At 40.2% G+C, this 20,935-nt stretch overlaps 1 protein-coding gene across 1 annotated transcript; it reads right to left on the bottom strand.

The window, feature by feature from the left end:
• Positions 1 to 10,510: 10,510 nt before the first annotated feature.
• On the bottom strand, positions 10,511 to 18,857 carry LOC141784226 (lysophosphatidic acid receptor 6). Its single transcript, XM_074661981.1, has 2 exons — positions 18,799 to 18,857; positions 10,511 to 12,231 (listed from the first exon to the last, which is right to left on the bottom strand). Exon 2 carries the CDS (start codon positions 12,217 to 12,219, stop codon positions 11,281 to 11,283), a length of 939 nt encoding a protein of 312 aa, XP_074518082.1. The 5' UTR covers positions 12,220 to 12,231; positions 18,799 to 18,857; the 3' UTR covers positions 10,511 to 11,280.
• Positions 18,858 to 20,935: the final 2,078 nt, after the last annotated feature.

The raw sequence follows: 20,935 nt of genomic DNA, 5'->3' as shown, positions 1-20,935 counted from the left end.
AGTTCATCACTACTAAAGTGGAAGGAATGAGAAATAGAAATGGAAAATGGGTCTCTGGAAAATGAGAAGCTATTGGTAAAAAAAAAACAAAAAACTGGCACAACAACGAGCTGAAGAGGGTTTCCCCCTCCGTCAGTCTTACTTCTGATCTTAATGTACCATTAAAGTTATTAACCATGGATCTCACTGGGAGCCAGACTCCAGATGCTACAGCTATTAACTATCATCTTTTGTTCAATGCCTAAATACAGATTGTCTGTCAGATTGCTGTTTAACATGAGTCTGGTTCTGCTCGAGGTTTCTGTCTATTAAAAGAAATGTCTTCTCCCTTCTGTAACCGACTTCATGCTGTAGATGCCTCTCCTCATGGAGGGTTAAGCTAAGATCAGGCTCCTTATCTGGTCTTGACGATGAATCTGTTAGTAATAAAACTTGACCTGCTTTTTTTGCAAAATCTACAGAAAGCATTTGTTTTGATTTGGTGCAAAATAACAAAGATTGATTGATTTAAAAAAAATCACTTTATTAGCTTCCAATCACAGAAGAAGACAAGACTGAGTGGCTTGAGTTCATTTATCAAGGAAAACTGTGCATGTGTGTGCTAGTCACTTCACGGCCGACTGCTTTTCCAACTGTGGACAGTACAACAGAGGGCTAGTGAATAGACTGGTCCTGAATCCAGGCCCATTACCAACCATCCGCCAACAAACCTTGGACCCTGGAAATCTGAGTATTTTAAATGCTGTGTGCTGTGGAGCAGGTGTAAGAGCTTTTCCTCAGTGTCCCCTCCTGTCTCTGTGTTAGCTTAAGGATGCTAACTTTAGCTGCAGTTAGCCTGTTGTTTTAGCCTGTAATGTCACGGTGAATGAGCTTTGCTGTTTTCTAAACATTGTGCACTCGGAGCTCATGGCGCCGCTCTCAGTGACGTGGAAGGGCCGGGCGGTATCAGCGGTGGCTCATTTACATATTGAGGTCACGCCCACTAAATCAGAGCGTTCTGAACAGAGGGGCTATGAGAGCCTGGAAACAATGCTGCTGTGCTTGATTTATTGGCTTTTTGGACCAAAACATGTTACTACCATTTCATGAAGACATCAATGATCCATATTAAACTGCAGAAAAGGAGCAGAATATGGGACCTTTAAAAGATTAACCTGGGGCTGTGTATGCAGCACACCTGCCATCTGGGTGCTTAGCTGTGCAAAATGAAAACATATGGGTTTGTCCTCATCTTCAAACAAAGGTGATTTAAAAAAAAACTAATATGGAAAAAAGTGTGCAGACGTCTCTATTTTTCCTGCTGATGCAGAGCTGATTATAATCTAAGAGTTCAAGTTAATTTTCAAGCACTTGATAAAAGATTCTTAGCACGATAAACTGCATTAAATTTTTGCCGTTTGTCTTTTTGCACCTGCACCTCACTGTTCCCTTCCAGGTTTCTATTCTTACCTTTGTTTTGCATCCTGAGTTTAACACTAAAATCTACCTGTTTAAGTTTTATTTGCTGTTAGATATCATAGATGGTCTCCCCTGAGAAAAACTGGACAGCATTTTTTAACCCCCCCCTGCTCAAACCTGGTTAAATAAAGGACATATATGAGAGGATACATAAATAACATATTATTCACAGACACCCTGAGGAGATTAAATGACTTTAATCTTCCTCTGAGATTTTTTTCTAACATATCTTGCAAAGTAAAAACAGAAACAGTCAGAACTTCATGCACTAGTGTTTCTTCAGCAGCTGCACTGCATGTCATGGTCTGGCTGATCAGAGACGATTTTTTTTGGACAATTATCCATCATAGAGCAAAATCAGACTCTGTTTAGATTAAAAACACAGCATCCTGAGAAGACAGCTGAAGTAAATCAGTTATCACAGGGAAACAGATTAAATGCCTCGATGCATACCTCCCTGTTTGAAACGTAAATCTGAGCTAAATATTCAGCACTTCTTCAGAGACATGAGCAGACGCCAGCTGAGCACCACATTCTGCAGCTGCAGCTCAGAGACAGAGAACTTATGCAACGACCAGGAGGAGTTTTTCACACTTCAACCCTGATCAAGACAGAAAAGGATGCTGTGTTTCTGATTCTCTGTGATCCACATGAACTGGGACACAAACACAAGCTCTGAGCTGTGATTAATTCATCACCACATTTTAAGATAAGACACTCTGTCAAAGTTGACGCATCCCGAAGTGGTTTTGAAGACAGAAGTGATTCTCTGTGAGCGGTGAGACCTCGGTCTGCATGGATCGAGGTGGGTCTGAACCAGCAGATGATTCTCATTACAGAGAGCCTCAGAAAAACTAAATCCCACGCATGAGCCCTCCGTCTTTAAGGTTTGGAGACAGATTTAAAGTTTAAAATACTTTCCCTGCAGCTGGGAGTTAGATGGAGCCCAGGCTCTTCCAAGACGACACATTTTCTGACAAAGATGTGGCGCGCTGAGAGAAAATAACATTAAGGGGCTGAAAGAAGTTGAATGATACCAGGCTATGGTAAAAAGTAAGAAATGTGTCAGACACAGTGAACACAGATCATCAGGGTTAGGCAGAGGAAGGGGAAGTAGATCCAATGACCCCCTCAACACCTGAGTTTGATGGTTAGTCATCTCTATTCACAAATTCATTAGAAAAGAAGTAGGTTGAAGTAAGGTTCTGTGAGCCATGTGCCAAAGAAAAGCTTCAGTGATTTTTGATTTACAGTTAAACTGACTCAGACTCACAACAGACTTACGTCGGGCTGATCCTCAAGGGGTATGACAAACTAACTTCCCATAAAGCCACATAATTTAACATAAGCCTAGAGGGCCGATTAAAAAACAACATGTTAGCTCTAACCTGGACTACATGTCAGTTTAACTCGGATAACTACTGCAGGTCAGTCAGACAGGATTAGCCTGCAAAAACCTGCTGCACAAAAAGCCTTGGCAGTAATCCCATGAGAGCAGTTTGGCTGAGAACACAGGAGGGGACACAAACAGGATAAAAATAACCCCCAACTATCTGATCAGCTAATTTAAAAAAATGTTTCATTTAACACACCCTTAATTTTCAATGACTTACAGGAGTCTTTTTTTTTGTTTGTTTGTTTGTTTGTTTGTTTGTTTGTTTTTAAATCGTGAGGGTAAGACTCTTGGAAGACCAACTTCATACAATAACTTAAAACTGGCCACTTCCGGTCTCAGCCCTAGAAATAAAATCTCCTCTAAATCAGGTGCCAGAAAATTAGTAGAGCTCTAAATTAAAGTTAACATTAGCAAACTTTATGTGGGGAAAATAACAAAATATTCAGTTTTCTGCGACCTAATTGCTCACACAATTCTCTTGAAATATAGACCTAATCTCAATTTTAAATTCATTTTTTGTGTGATTTCTTTATCCCTTTACTGTGTGAGATATGTATAAAAAATATTTATAACAAGAGTTTTTATTAAAGTTTCCTTTAGTGACAAATGCTGATGATTTTTTTCTTAACATTGTATTATATCTATTGGTAACTACAGTTATTATGTATCAGTGCAGCTCAAAATAACCATATTCTACAACAACTGTTTGCAACCAAACAATAAACACTCCAAATAAAGTTATTACAGATTATTTCGCTTCATTGGGAAATTAATTTGGGAGAGATCAGTAAATGTGATATTTTTTCAAATGTGTCTATTTTAAGATTTTGTGTATCATGTGTGTGAGTGTGCGAGCGCGCACGTGAACGTGTATTGAATTGGGATGTTTATTGAAGATGTAGTGGATATATGGGGGGTCGGCCTACATACAATATATCTTACGATATATCGACGATTTAATTTATCGCATTTAATTCAAGTCAAATATAAAAAGGCTGTTTTTCTACTTTGTTTATACTTGTGCTTTTATTTTTGAAGGTAAGAAGTCATCCGGTGTTTTAGCACCGACCATAGCATACTACTACTACTACTACCACTGCGCAGTCCTTCACTTTAACCGTGACTGTTCTATATTAGGAGATGAATTGGACTCACCTCATGCTGTCAAACGCCTTCTTCGTGCACAGTTTCGTCTAAGCAAATCTGGATTTGTAGTTTAACTCCCTCCGCTCCGTGTCCAGCTCCTCCGGTCAGACCTAGAGTTTCTCCCCGGACGTCCAGCAACAGGCGGCCAATAAAGTTGGAAAACTCCCCGCTCATGTGCTCCCGAAGAAACCATCCCACAGAGTCCGGTTCAATCAGAGACCGGTGACTCGGTGTGACGAGTCAGTGTGCAGTCCGGCATGCAGCCCGGTGCTTCACCTAGACTGTGGGGTCTTTCGGTGTCTGTTTCATTGATTCTTATCCCTCCTCCTCCTCCTCCTCCTGTTCGCCCCCTCCTCTCCTCCAGGCTGGCACTGACTCCAGATTAACATCTACCTCCCCCCTCCGCAGCCTCTACCTCTGACACACTTACAGAAGTCAGCACTTCTCCAACTAGTTTGTCCCTGCAGACCGTTCAGGTTTGGGGGTAGAAGACCCGAATCGAGCCCTGCTTTGAGTCAGGGATCAGTTTGAATCTCAAACAGTTAAACACTCAATATTTGGATGATTTTGACGAGACAGTGAATGGCAACGTTCAGTTTATGCTCCTTGTAGCGAGCCACTGACTGGTATAGATAAATGGTCAGGGTCTGGTTTCACCTGTTAAGGTTCCCCCACCACCTTTACGTTGTCCTTCTTATTACCTGTTCACCTGGCTCAGACACATTCAAACTGTCCAGTTCGGGTCAGCACGCTACAAAATATGGCGTACCACGGACTAATCCCGAGAAAGATCGCCAGTTACCGAGACCAGCACTTTTTGGGAACCTTCCATTAGTGTTTATCCTCTATGGTGTTCATCAGCTGGTGACGCTCTCAGTACAACAGTCTTCTTATGATCAGGTGACTGACAGGCTGAGTTTTAAAGCAAACATTTAAACTGCAGTTCCAGAAGTGTCCACAAGACGGTGTCTGCAGAACGACAGAAACTAGGCCTACATCAAAGCTGATATTTACAGCAGGAATTACACGCTTAGTCTGGTTCTAAATGTAATTAAATAGAGCCTGAAATGTTTGTTTTGGTCACGGTGACATACCTGTACACATCAACTGGTGTTAATGTATGTTGCAAAAGCACTCAAATGAGAAGCTAGTGGTAGGTTTATATCTGCTTAGTTCTGTTGGGTGAAATTACATGTAGAGAAGAAAAATTATATGATTTTAAATTAGGAATGTTATATATATATATATATATATATATATATATATATATATATATATATATATATATATATATATATATATATATATATATATATATATATATATATATTTATATTTATATATATATGTATTTATATATATAAGTGGTGGGACTTGATTAAAAAAAATCGAATTAATTGTGCCATTTGTAATTAATTAATCGTAATTAATCACATTTTAATCACATGAATATTCAACATCAGAAGCAACACTTTTCAACAGATTTTGGTAGAAGACTAAATCATTGAATATTCTCATACGCAAGTTTAAACAACAAAATCCTGTTTATGTTGTGCAGAAGATGTTTTTTTGAGGACACTACTTTAGTCCCACCACTAATATATATATATATATATATATATATATATATATATATATATATATATATATATATATATATATATATATATATATATATATATATATAGGTTGGTGCAAATATACCAAATATATATGCAGAATATGTACTTACAAGAAGCCAACATGCTTGATTATAAGTACGATAGGCCACTATCAAGGGAAAAAGTACAACTGCAATCCAAAATTTATTTTAACATTAGGTATGAATGCTTTAGTGCTTATTATTAATTATACTTTGCCTTTTATATTTGAGTATAACTTCAAGCAAAGTATGCTTAGACCTTCCTGTATACTTTTAAATATAAGGGAAGCAAACTTAGATATTTAAAGTATACTTTTCTGTTTACTTCAAGTATACTTTCGAACAAATTTTTAGATATATCTAGAGTAAACTGAAAGTTTACTACCTTAAAAGGAGCTAAAAGGCACATACTCATACATGTATATATATAAAGTGTGTAGGTGTGTGTTTCCTGTATGTTGCAATGACTGTCTTACTGACTGAAACCTTCAGACGAATGTTACATCAATAAATCAAGACCATCTTCTCGCCCCCTCACCGCACTGTGTGAGGTGTGAGCAGTGAATTAATATTACATCTTCACGACATGAAAACACTTCAAACTTCTTCATTCCACAGTTCTTTGGATTCATGATCCAGCCCATTCCATCACAGATTCAGTATTTGGTCTGGCCACAGGGGGGCACACTGTGCATGTGCATTAAAACCATGCCCAGATCAATTTATGGGAACAAACAAGTGTTTAAGTTCTTGTCGTCTGACAGTCTGACAGTCTCTGGGCAATGAGCTGCACACAGGAAACCACAGACTCTCATCATATCTACTTCTTTAAAGGAGATATGGGCAGAAGGTGTGACTGCTGCACGCATGCACACACACAAACTGAAGCTGCAAACTAACAAAAACATGAACTCTGAGATGTGAAACATTAACTCTTAAACTGTCTTTATTTCACTTATTTCACAGTAGATCAGGTTAATGTCCGATAAAGTTTGGAGGCTCACAGCGATGGTTTCCTTCAGCAACGCTGATCACACGTTTTGATAAAGTAACTGTCAGCTTCGGGGATGTGGCTATTTGAGCCATTGTTGCTGTTTAGATGTGTGAGATACTGCAGATGTTCTGGTAAAGAGAAACTGATGGTTTTCCTTTAAAGGACAGGATGTTTAATGTAATTTAAGAGCAAGCCTCACCCTCAGTGATGAAAAGCACTGTTCCAGCCCAGGACACACAATTACAGTTCCCTTGTGTCCACTAGAGTCTGCCTCCAGCAGATGGACACTCAGGGAACTGCAGCTTCATTTTTACCTCCACCAAGAAGGTTATGTTTTTGAAAGTGTTGATCTGTTTGTTTGTTTATTTGTTTGTTTGTCTGTGAGCAACATAACTCAAAAAGTAACAAACAGATCTGGATGAAATATCCAGGAAATGTTCAAAATGTGATAAGGAAGAACTGATTAAATTTTGGAGGTGATCTGGATCACCGTCTGGATCCAGGATTTTTTTAAAGGATTCTTTATCATTGTGAGATAGGGCTGTTTTCACCATATGTGTTTATTACTCCACAAGTGCAAAACACTACAAGACAAGGTCACCATAATTTCTGTCAGATGTAAAAGTACGATCCAGATCCTGGAAATATTCTGGATACTAAGATCTGGAATATGAAATATGTACTGGGTCATCATAATTTTCAACACTGTCAGGAAACAAATTATCGTACAAACCTGCAACTAACACCAAATTGTAGCAGGCAGTCTGCTGAAAGGGAGTATAACATTAAAGTAGGACTAAAGTGTGGCATGGCAATCACAAAATGTATGAGATCTGCGCTCTCTAAGTGCTTTTCTATTTATTCATTTTTTTCTAATATTAGAGTTTACATTTGTGTCTCTTTACCAAATCAAGCTTCCTGTAATCATGCTCGTAAAGACTCATGAGTTCATGTTTCAATGCTGAACTTCATCAGTCAGCACAAAGTTTGTAGGTTAAAGTGAAACATCAGAAACATCACGTATCTTGAAGTGATGAAGCATAAATGAGGGTCATGAGACCATCACAGCGCTCATCAGGGTGACTCCAGTCATCTGTTGAACAGTTATCTGTGTGGTTAAACAGGTTAGTAAAAACCAAACACAAACACTGTATGCTGCAAAGGAAAGAGGAACACAGTGCACTGATAGAAGGAACTCATAAAACAAATTCACACATTGAGAGAGTGTGAACTGTTGGTGACTAAATATCTATTACCTTTTATATACTTTTATTGCTCCGATAGTTTTTGCCTAAAGCTTTGCTCTGACCGTGCATATAAATGTTTCATTTATTTGTTTCCTAAACCATCAGTTCACTTTACATGATCCTGTACAAAAGAATAACAATCAACCTTAACTTGATTTGACTTTACTGAGTTACCACTGTGCGCAAAGGCTTCAAGTTTCACATCCAACAAACCGGAAGGATAAGTTTCCACTTCAGCATGAGATCATCAAAAAACAACTGGTGCACATCTTTCAAGATACAGAAATGGCTCGAAATTATTCCAAGAACATACATTTAACTATTTTTTCTTTGAGATGGTTGTTAGGGGGCGTTTTTGTCTTTATTGATTGGAAACCAGAAGAGAAACAGGAAATGCAGAGTAGCGAGAGCGGGGGATGAAAAGCAGCAAACGCACCACACGAATCTCATTCCTAAATCTGCAGACAGCATGAAACACACATCACGGATATCACACCTCACACACATCACTTGGGCTTTAATACTACCGCAAAGGGAATTTTTTAGCAAGTTTTGAGTTTGTTTTCACATGAATTCAGGAGGATGAGGCCTCTGAGGTGGTTTTAACCAACTTCGTTAACCCAGAGGATCCAGATGAGCGAGGAGCTCGCCACTTCTGCTTTGAGCTACAGTTCAACTGATATCAGTTTTTCATCAGTTGATGGCTTATATCTTCACCTGATGTTAAGTTGTTGTTGTAGTTTTGCTGCCAAAAAATTGATAATGACAAATAAGAAACAACTCATCTGTATCCAGCATACATCTTAGCCAGGAGCATGTTTAGACAGATCTTTAATTCATTTATAACGTAGAAAAACACACATTAGCTTATAGATTTGAGGACATGAGAAAGGTTTATAACAGAAGAGTAAACTGAATTACTTTTTTTACATTTAAACAGAGTTCATATCAAATACCAGACAGCAGCTTTTGTGGGTTTGATGTGTTTTCATTCAGGATAAATGATAAAACTGTTGTTAGTCAGGAAGAGGCTGACTGAGGCTGGCATTCAAAGCAGACCCATGAGAGTAAAGAAGCTCAAAACTTCATCAAATTGATTGAAACATGCTTTTATCTGTTTTTATCTGTTTGTGGATGGACTTGATTTTTAAGCCATATTAAAAACCCAGACTTCATTCTCTCTTGTGGAAATCCTGCGGTTGTTCACTCTGTCAATCAGCCGGTTATTTCAAAGGAACATCAATCAGATTGAGGAATCAACTCATTAATACATCTGTTAATCTTTATTTAACATCATACAGTATGTGCCACTGATTACAAAGAGTACAATGTAGCTCCATTTGTTGATTTGGAAAAGGGTTTTGATCTTGAGGGATGACTAACCAAGCTAATAGCTTGACTTTATGTCTGAGAGCCACCTGGCTTGGTTTAAGAGTTAATGTTCTGTTCTGCAGTCAGTGAAGGTGGATCTATTGGTGTCCCGCAAAGAGGCGTACTGGGTCCTTTACGTTTCAGTATCTGTTAATCACATGGCTCGTGCTGCAGGTGATTCTCATGTTTGTCTATATGCTGATGACACCTTTATTTATACATATGAAGCTAAGCGAAAGTTCAGTCAGGAAGACTATCTCTTCACGCATGATCTCTAAGCCTCAACCCATTTTACCGCTATCCTTCTCGCTCCAATCTCAGCGCTCATTTTCATCCAATCACGATCCACCACACTCCCCCTAACCAATCAGTATTAGCTGTCAAATTTAAAAGTGCTTTCTCTCTCCTCCCATCCAGCTGTCATCCAGCCCGTGGAGTTCGTCCAACCCACCTCCACCCCTCTCACCATCTCTTTAGGATCCTGGCCATCTTCTAATTAATCTTCAATTAAAGATCATCTCTAAGAAGAATTACTCTTCTCCACCACCACCAGATTTGAGACTCTGGGGAAGTCTTCTTTCATGGGATCATCTTATCCATCCTGCGGCTTCCCAAGATAATTTACTTTCTGTGGGGTCTAAGCGCCAAAGACATTTACTGTACACAATAAATCTCATTGCATTCATTCTGTCTTCTCTTCCTTTACCATTAGTCTGTCCTGATTGAACCAGTTCTGATACTTGTACTGTCCTTAATCTGTTTTGCACCACAGGCAACACTTGTTGCCGAAGTGTATCACTGTCATTTTATACTTACAATAAAAAATCTCAACATTACTAATGCAACTTTTTCCACCTATATGCTGGTAGGCAACTTAGACAAAGATTTTGGTTTATAGAGAATACTTTTCAGGTAGTTCCTGTCACATGACAATATCTGCTTCCTACTCCTTCCGGCAGAAGACATGGCGGATGCAAATCATCCTGGAAAGAGACAATTTTCATAAATTTCATATGTTTTTTTTCCCCCAAAACATATGTGTAATTATTTAATTATTGAAGTCTCTAGTGTAACCCCGTGGAAAACTTTTTTTTTTTTTCATGGGCCTATTTCTTTGAGTGGCAATAAAAGCTGCCGGTGGGCACATAATTAGTCTAAAACTAAAGGAAAACACTGCCTGCAGTATTGTTCATAATTTAATGCTGCCACGTACCACACCCCCAGCCCTCCCCCCACACACACACCACCTTTTTGGGACTCTATCATTATTCTGTTAAAACTTAATTGTTATTATAATAATAGCTATTTCTATTTAATTGTTGGGTGACCTTGTGACAAGCTGTGTGACTACCAGCAACAATTGTTTCCAGTCATAAAAATGATATTTTCGTCAAAACAAAGTACAAAATGGAAATAACGAACACAATAGGATTCAGAGGGACTCAACTGATAAAACTATATGCCTTACAACACTGAAAAAAAAATTGGGCATAAACCGGTTGATGCAGGCAGGTTTCAAAAGCATCCAACGCCCTTTCACATATCTCAGGTTTAAACACAAATAAAACTTAATGCATGGTTTGAAACAGGAAGTTACAAGTATCTCAGTATCTGGCTTTACAGTAAACCCAGGTAAGGATATTCAGCTTCAAATATTTGCTGCTAATGTTTAATAAAAGCTAAACTGTCATCAGATATCTGCAGAAGGGAGCCTGGATTACACCTTGCTATGTGCTTCAAGTTTGTTTGTGCATGGACTGCGTTCCTGCAGGAGGACGTCCTCTTCACAGCACAAACGGAAAGTAAAACACTTCTGACATCTGACATCTAACCACGCCAACATGTCTTTTCTTAGACCAGAGCATCAGACCACCAGTAGGATCCATGTGTGTTCAGAATAACTCTGTGAATTAAAGCTCCTCCCTCCTCTCTGCGAGGGTCCTCCCTGTCCTGAATACTGCCTGTATGTATGGAGTAAAAGTGAGTCTATGTTGTCCGATTGATGATCTACGTGAGGCTCCGTTCTTTAACTGTCCTCCTGCGCTCTCATCCTTCGGTTTAGATCTGAGCTGTGACTGTTCAGTGGTAACAGCTTCCAGCAAGCCCCCATGTCCATCTTCCTCCTGAAGGTGTCAGTGGTGAAGTAATACGCCACTGGGTCCAGCACGGTGTTAAAACACGCCACCAACAAGCTGTAACGGTAGGCAACCGTCATGGAGCAGGTGATGTGATGCCTGTTCAGGGACAGGACAAGCAGGGCGGCGTGGTATGGGAGAAAGCTGATGAGGAAGATGAAGAGGCTGGCAGCAATCATCTTGGAGATCTTTGAGCTGTCCACCAGGTCGGTCTGGGCAACGGTGCTCCGCTGGACAGCCCGGACCAGGCACCAGGAGCAGATCAACATGATGACTAACGGGATCCCGAAACCCACAAACAGCGTTGGAAAAACCACAAAGGGCTGAATGGCTATGAGCGGCTGGCTGTCGAAGCAGTTGGTCTGAATTTCCTCCTCCTTTTTGAGAAAATAGATCGGTACACTGGCGCCAAATGTCAGTAGCCAAATTCCCAAACAGATCCACCTGGCTTTCTTCCTAATCCCCTGGACCCGTGCCGACATCGGGTAGGTGATGGCCAGGCAGCGGTCGGAGCAGATGCTGGTGAGGAGGAAGATGCTGCTGTACATGTTGGCCTTCAAGACAAGACCCAGCATGTTACACATCTTCTGAGGGAGACCAGAAAAGCCCAAGTGGTAGTAGATCCTCATGGGCAGCGTGAGGATGAGCAGCAGGTCTGCACAAGCCAGGTTGGTCATGTAGGTGACGGTGTGGGATCTGGATTTGCCATTGTTGCGGAAAACCACCAATGCAATGAGGTTTAGAATTAAACCCACCACTGTGATGAAGGAGTATATGCTCACGAAGGGGATGTTGACATGGTCGTTTCCGTCATCGCTGCAGTTGTTCATGTTGGTGAATATCTGAAAGACAGGAGAGAGATTTTGAAGGCTAAAAGGATTTCATTTCTTCGTCTCTGTGGAAACACAACGAGCAAGTCATACAACGTAAAATCTGTATTGGAATAGTTTCCTGATTTCCAAACCCAGAAGATAACGTCTCATGATGTGTGGCTCTAGGGACAATGGTACATTTATTTTATTACAAAATCAGGAAATTATACCTTGATGTGATAAACAATGGTAAAACTGAGTGAGGAGGATAAAAATTATGTGCAGAAACATTTGGTCCATGAGCAGAAGCAGAGGAGCTTTTGTTTGTTTGCTTCCACAACAAAGCGAGGTCCCGTTGTGAATATAACTGACTAGTCAGTGGTGGTCTGTGGTCTGACCTTTTCTCCATCTTAACCCTGTTACAGAAACTCACTGAGTGCGTGACAGAGAGGCAGATCGCTGCAGAGGCCACAAGTTTTAGGTCACGCGGGTTTTGTTTATGATGGGTCTGTTTTTGGAGACACCAAACCACAAATATCAGTAACGAGCTGTTTCATTTCCGCTGACAAGTTGCATCCTTTGCTTCATCAACACCTTTAAAAACAACATTTTGAAATGAGTACATTTATACAGTTCATCACTCTTCTGAGAGTACAGGGGAGCACAGGGCCCACGCTGCTTTCACAACTAAAGGCCACATGAAACAGTACAAAGACGTGAACAACACAGAACGAAGCGTGAGAACTGTCTGAATGCAGGATCTGGATCTTCCTAAAATGCATCGCTTCAGTTTGCAGGTTGGTGCACATGTTGGAAATTTTAAAGAGGGTTTTACTCAGGGCCTCACTCACTGCAGGACTGAGATAGACATGATCTGGTTCACAAAGCACACACACACACATACTCACACCAAGGGCTCTAATTTCGTGGCGCAGTGCAGGGGGCTCAAGCCTGACGCACCCCGGGCAGTGTTAATTTTGTGCGGCCTTGTGCTGACAATTTGACAATTTGCGCAGAGATGGGTGTGACAGCACGCCAGGGGGAGGTGTCGGCAGATTCATGTTGGTGCAGTGACAATTTCTTGCCAAAAACAGCACAGAAAGTGTGCTGAAAGCTCGCCAGCTCCAACCTGGTCTATCCTCGGCGCAAAGTGGAGTGCACCCTCCGCAGCTGTAATTTGGTGACAGGCGCACATGTGCGCACATGTCATCAAAGCCTCAGAGGCAGGTTTCCAGAGTGTCAGGCACATTTTAATGCAATAAGCAATCACAGCAATCACTATTTGATGTAACCGTCTGAACCAGCATATACATTTATATCTGTATTAACTGTCCCGTCACATCTGATGTCAGATTAAAGCCGTTTGTCAGAATGGAAAGTTAACCTGACGGCAGCTGGAAGTTTGATGCACATCTTACAACTAAACAATAAACAGCCTTAACATCTGATACAGAGTATATCTGGTTCTCTCATTTCATTTAATTCAAAGAGGGAGAGAAAAGACGAAGAAAAAAGAGGCGAAATAAATGTATGTCACTCAGGATTTACCCGTAATTTCCCTTATTTCTCTGTTTTAGTCTTTATTTTTAACGTGATCTAAAAAGATGGAGTACATTGTTGTGAGGAGGATGAGGTGGAGACACCGGGAGAGTATACAGTATATCACCAAAGGTTCTGCTATTTGGCGATGACAAACCAGGAGTGCAGGTGGATCTAAAGTATTCTGAATGGATAAGCCAGCTGTGTAACTGTGTCTTAATTTTGTACTCCGAATAAAGACAAAGGAACAGATTACATCTGTCCCGGGAGCTGGCCCACAAGGTGACGCGCTTTGTGTCCTCCAATGTGCCCCGCTGTCCCTTCTCCTGCTGCAGGGACAGCAGCTCTGACCGTCTCCGCTACCGGGTCTTTCAAACACACTTCCATGGTGCTGGGGATCAGTCAGACATTTGCGTGGAGGGAGGTGTGGACGCGCTCCTCTGCGCCTTCAGTGCGCCTCTCTTGGCACTGCAGGAAACTTGCAAAGTGCGCCAGTCACACCATGTCCATGCGGCGAAGGCCGGTGCAGGGCAGGTGCGCCTTCGCTTGCACCTTGTCTATGAAATTAGAGCCCCAAGGGTTAAAAGCACTCTCTCTGGACATTTGCATTAGTCACTGTACTGAGAACCTTCATTGCAACAAGCTACTAATGCCAGACTTCCACCAGGTCCAGATCCGGTCCGCCTCCACCGACAGCGTTTTCAGAAAGGAGCATGAAGCTGGATCGCAGTACAGCTGAAGCCATGAAGTCAAAGACTTCCCACAGAAACCCAGGGGCAGAGTGGAGTCAAAGGAAGTTGAGAAGTACCAATTGAGGGAAGTTTGCACAGTGAGCAAAGAGGAGGTGGAAAACACTCTGCGGTATTTCTAAATATCTTGTCATGTCTTGGTGGTCATGTTTGGTTGGCACCTTTTACTTCAGTCTTCCTGTCTTTGATATTTGTCATGCCTGGTTTTGTTTTGTGGTAATGTCTCTCCTTTTGCTTGTTCACTTCCTGTCCAGGGCCTGTATTCACAAAGCATTTCATGAACCACTTGACTTACTATGCCAACATTGGTTGGCTGACAGGGAACGTATCTTCAACAAACAACCGTGCCCCCTCGTGTTAGGCGGCCTGTAAGCATGATCCTGATAGCTGCATCAGTTACATAACAGCGTGACGCCATAGCAACGCGACACAGTGTACCCCACTAAGAAGAAGAAAAATGCAACACAGACAAAGAGCAACTATGAGAGACATTCAGAAATTTGTCTTCTTTATGATTGGCTCTTTGTTACAAAGCACAATCAAGTTTTGTTTCAGAGAAGTCTGTGTGCCACCAGGAGAAATACAGCTGCTGTCGCACCATAAGCAACTATTCTTTTGACCAAACAACGGTCTGCAACGTTCCACCTTCTGGGATCGGATCGGTCAAGTCTGGCACCATAGACTGTTAAAAAAAAAAAAAAGGACATCCGCTTGCTGGGCTCCACACTTCGTAGAAATGTTTCTCTCGTCTGATTGTTGAGGTGATTTGAAGATATCATTTGGCTGTCTTGTATTCAAGTCTTCTTTTTTCTAAAAAGTTTCGCTTTCATTAGGTATATGAGGTTAAAAACAAGGTTTTACGCAACGTTTAGCGATGATTGACAGCTGCCGTTCTCGTGTATTTTTTCAGGGATTGTAAAATATGTCGGGAATTCCAGTTCCAGTTTGGTTGTTTTTTTCTGTTCCTTGAGTATAAGTCTGATCCTTAGCTCTGTGCTGATTCTCTCTCTGTCAGTGATGCAGCTGCACCTGAATGCTTTGCCAGCTGGTCTTAGCTCAGACTCAGGCACCTCACTGATACTTAAATCCTCCTGTTTGACACAAAGTGCAGATTAATTCTAACTTGAGCCGAAGTAAACTATGCCTTTCAAAAGTGCAGTGTCATTATTTTACATCCCTGCTGCAGCAGGAGGCAGGAAGACGCTGCAACAGTTTAACCACAGCGTGCAGAAAACCTAGTGTGTGAATTTCTGACCTTTATCTAACACAATGTAAAGTTACCCTACAGATCGGCCTGTAGCTCGACCTTTAGCCCTCTTTCCCACATGAGTAACATCTGGAGTCACTTGTCACATCGTCTTTTCACTGTTTGAACTCGTGGGAATCTTTTCAGTGCAGTCATCCTGAATCGTTCTGGCTCATTTTTAGAAACTAAACTTCTTCTAAACTAAAAGTGAATTCATCACAAGAGTTCGCTGACACATCTGAACTCTGCTGTACAACCACAAACCTGAGTCACCCAAAACATTCAATTTACATTTATTCTTTTTTAAGTGTGGGTGTCACAGGTTTCATTATGATTAAGACTGCTATAAATTTACATGCATGTAAAAATAGATCAATAAATGAAAAAAACACATAAAGGTTAGAAAACAGAGTTTTCTGCCTCCAGAACCATCTGGTCTAGCAGCTGATAGTCATTTAAATTCTCACCTTGATGCTAAAGCGATAAATACACTGCTTTATGATTTTAAAACAGTTTGTGACTGGTCAATAATGACGATTCAAATTAAGAAGAGTGGTTAAAAGCTAAGATGTGGACAATTTCAGGTTTGGTCAGTGGACCATAAAAAGAGATTTTTGCACCAATTTGTAGATTATTGCGTTTACTCTTGTTAAAACTGTAAACTGTGAAGTCTGTGTGTTGTCTATCATGAATCTCCTTTCAACTCAAACGGTAAGGACTTCCTCTTTCCATCCAGCTCATGGTGTCTGTGAATAAAGTTTATCTCGGTCAGAATAAGAGCTAGTGGAGATAGAGTGGAGATACTAACAGCTCATCTCAGACACAGTCAGGTGGAGCAGACCGCACAGAGCTGCAGGGCTCTGCGGGCCTGTTTGGTCTTCAGTTCTGCGCTCTCAGAATCAGACCTTGAGTGTGCTGTTCATGAGTGCTCTACGGTCTGTCTCGCGTGAGGCTGACCACACCCAGACCTTTTCCTTTAAGAGCCACTGAAGTTCAGCTCGAGATGCAAAGATCATTACTTTTAATCTTTGTCTATCGCTGATGTTTTTCTGACTCTTTGAGTGTTTAACGTGTATATACATATACAAACACGATGTATATTTGTCACAAATACACTTTCTTTAAAACAGAAAGAACAGATTAATCATAATTTTCTCATACTGACTCATTTTTCACTTAATAATGCGTTTTTTGTTCTCCCTGTGTGCTAAATTGTTAAATCTGAGATAGCTGTAGTATATTTCACTTTTTTTTGTGCTTCATGATGTATTTTAATCAGAATGAGCATATTCTTCTCTTTTTAAGACTTTAAATACTTCTCAAGAAATTTCTTGCTGAGTACAGTTAAGTTTCACTAGTTTTACACATTTTCTCATCAGATTTGATGTTTTTATCTTATTTCTCAGATGCCCTTTTCACCATGCAGAGCTGTCTGTTCATCGCTCTAAATGACATTCAGCAGCTGGAGGGAAATAAACCCTAACCCTAAGGAACAACAGAGATCACATCAGACATGAAGAGACAGAAAAATACATCTATGAGTTTATAAGATGCAAAAAAAAACCTACCTTGCTGCTGCAAAAAAAAAAAGGTCTTATCAACGACTTAATCTGAACTACATTCACCTGACAAGTTTAGAAAACTGTCTGGTTTCAGGATAAAGAGGCAACAAAAGAAAAAATTGTATTATTATTATTATTATTATTATTATTATTATTATTATTATTATTATTATTATTATTATTATTATAAGAGACTTGTTTGGATGGCCTAAAAAAGTTTGCTTCTCTGTCATCAGATTTTTGCAGTTTTATTATCCTAAAATCAGCTACTGCAGGAAAACAGGTCTGCACCTCTCCACTTCAATAATGTTAGAAAGATTAAGAGCATTATCGATGTACTATGTCAACAACATGAAGTCTAAAAAATGAGCCTTAGCAATGAAAATAAACTTTAAGGCTGATGATGGAGGAAAAAGTTTCTAATTTTTTATGGTGAGAATATACTACAAAGATGAAGTTTAATTTAAAAAATAAAGTGAAATTTTAAAGATTCAAGTCTAAATGATAAGCAAAGAGTCTAAACACAGAGCACAGGGATGAAAAAACTCCTAAACTTCTTTTTAGAGGTTAAAAAAAGGAAATGGTTTAAGAAAGATATGCTTGCAGAGCTTCTTAAAATAAAAATAAAAGGCAATAAACAAGAAATGTTTCAAATTTTCCTTTTCTTTTTGGGGGGCTCAGATTAAGTCTAATAAGACAGTTTCTACTAAAATAAGACACAAATACTTGCTTAGATTTAGTTTTTGCTGTGTGTTCTGTGATTATCCTCCTCTATGACTTCATCATTAATCTGATCAGACTTAAGACCTAGTGCTGACTCTCTGAACATTGTATATTTCACATCTTGCCGTGAAGTTGACAAAGTGCTAATCTGAACTTTGCTGACCAAGTTTTAAGAGGAACAAGTTGGCGTTTTCTCTCTTCTGTCTGCAGTTCCTGTTGAAACACAGCTTCCTCCGCACAGCCACTCACACTTCTTCACCAAACATTTTCCCGTACTGAAATAAAACGCTTCATTTTCAGATATCTAACCTGTAAAATAATGAATCTGTGGCTCAGAAAACCTCAGACGGCGGAGTAGAAGAGAAAGAGGATGTTTCTCTGCTCACACTTGAAGCTCTTTGTGTGGATTTATTTCTGACTAGTGATGTTTGAGCTCTGATTCCTGACAGTTTAACCTTTAACAACTTTATAATCCTTCACAACAAACTCATACAGTACACACACACACACACACACCCACACACATACACATACACATACACATACCCACACACACGTTTCCTCCTGAGTCATCTCCCACCATTGGTATTTTTCTGTTAATCTGATTATGATCTTTCTCTCTCTCTCTCTCTCTCACACACACACACACACACACACACACACACACACACACACACACACACACACACACACACATAGAAAACAGGGACGGTACAGGTCTACATATAGTCAGCATAGGTTAGCATATGTGTTCAGAGGTGAGCTGCTCTTTATTTACCTGCTGGTCGTGCAGAGGAGGATGCAGAGGAGGGAAGGGATGTGTGTGTCTCTGACACTCTGACACTGACAGATCTGAAGGTGTGTGTTTGTGTGTGTTAGAGAGAGAGAGAAAGAGAGGGAGACTACTGCAGGAAGTTGACCAATCTTGAGAGCTGCCTGTCACACGCCCTTTCTGCCGCCATGTATGTTTTAATTCTCTGTGAGTGAGTGTGTCTGTGTGTGTGTGTTTCTGAAACCTGCTGATGTGGAGATAAAGCTCACTCAGCTGCTGATATTTCCCCCTGTACCCTCATGTTGGTGTGTTTATTTCCTCTTCAACGTTTACAGACTTTTGTTTAGGGGATAAAAGACATTCATGTGGAGAAAAGTTCTGGAAATTCAGCAACATTTGTGAATTTGAAGTGCAGGTGAATGCTGCTGTTAATGCAGCTGTTTAGCTTTTTGCAGCATGTTGATGACATGATTTCACTTGTTTTATTCATGAGTTTGTAGCACAGTTCTCCTCACTGACACTGGTCAAACACTTCTACCAGCTTACCTAAAAATAAAGAAAAGAGAGAAAGGAACAGGTAACAACACACACACACAATGAGTGTGAAAGCTGCACCTCCCTAAACCAAATTCTTCAGTTATTCAGATAACTCCTGTTTATCCAGGCCTGATGAGATGATTTCATTATGTTAGATGATTTAATGTACACAGAGCTGTGTATTCCATCTTTTTAGGTGGTCACTGATTTAAACCTGATGGTATCTTCATGCTTTGTGCTTCAGTTCCTATGCCTTTTTGCTTATTTTTGTTTCGTTTTGTTGAGCTTTTTAAATCTGTGTTATACTTAAAAGAGCTATGAGGAGTTTCTAAATGATCTTGAAAAGGTGTCTCTTCTGAATATATACTCATACATAATCCACACTTTGAAATGAGATTATCAGCGCCAATATAGGTTATTTCGAAATGCTACTTCTTAGCTGTTTGATTGGGTCTGGATTGATTGACGGCACGTCTGGGTCTCCATGACAACACCTAGCCGGCTGACGGAGTTAACAAGTGAGAGGTCTGTGTTTTTCTTTGCTGAAAACGGTTTATGTGATTAAATTAGAAGTGATGTTGGACACAGGAGCTTAACTGTCAGACAGAAAAAGAACAGAAGAGAAGAAGAAAGCTAAACAGGAGAGTGATACAACTCAAGCTAAAGGCTAATTAGCCGTTTGCTCGGGCTGTATCAAGGCTAAGCTGTTTGTGACAGTGTTTATCCCAACCCACAGTCAGCAGTTATCCTGCAGTGGTCTGTTTAAACTTGGGAGTCTATCAATAAAATAAAGCAGAGCCAACTTTGACCCAGACTGTGAAGAAGGAGGCTCAAAGCGTTCAGATGATGAGGAAATAAAGATACAGAGAGCAGCATGTAGCTTCAGTTAGCTCGCTCATTAGAAACATTGGTTTGGCCTGTGGTGACTCGGTTTGAGTGGGATCATGTTCAGGACCACATGACAAATCTCTTATACCTTCGCCTCCAAATCTTCACATTGACTGATACAAGCCCAGCATATGACTGAAAACAGGTCTGAGGTCTAAACTGTCTCACCTGGTAAAAGTTATTTCCTGTAGAGAGGGAGTGTGGTGGCTCTGTTTCTGTTTCTGTAAAATATGATCATGAAGTGTTCATGAGAAGAATTGAATGTGACATGTTATTCTTTGTTTCATGTGAAACCAGAAAGCTTCTAGCCGTGAAGAAGATATGGGCAAGAGTGAAAATAGGAAAATACATAAATCAAATTTGGGTTCCTGTCACACTAGATGATCACAAGAAACTTTTTTGTGATCCTGAGATATTACTGCTTGCACATGAGAAACTTTTGTGTGTTCACAGGAAAGTTTCTCATGAGCAGGTAATATCTTATTGTGAGCACAGGAATGACTTCTGTGTGAATACTGGAGAATATCTTTCCTTTCATGCAATCCAATATCCTTGCACTGCTTATTGCTTGGGAGCCGATTGTCTTGAAAAAAAAAAATCTCTAAAGTATGAGAATTTTTCCAAACACGATACACTTTCTCCCAAGCAGGTAAAACTTTAAGGTGCACAGAAAATTTCTTTTAAGCACAAAAAATCTCTTGAGCATGTGAAACTGAAT

Source organism: Halichoeres trimaculatus, unplaced genomic scaffold (genome assembly GCF_033239565.1).
Source record: "Halichoeres trimaculatus isolate MK-OKI-2021-1 unplaced genomic scaffold, fHalTri1.1 fHalTri1_scaffold_22, whole genome shotgun sequence".
NCBI lineage: Eukaryota > Metazoa > Chordata > Actinopteri > Labriformes > Labridae > Halichoeres > Halichoeres trimaculatus.
Note: the sequence above shows the minus strand (reverse complement) of the source record. Positions and strands in the feature narration are given on the sequence as shown.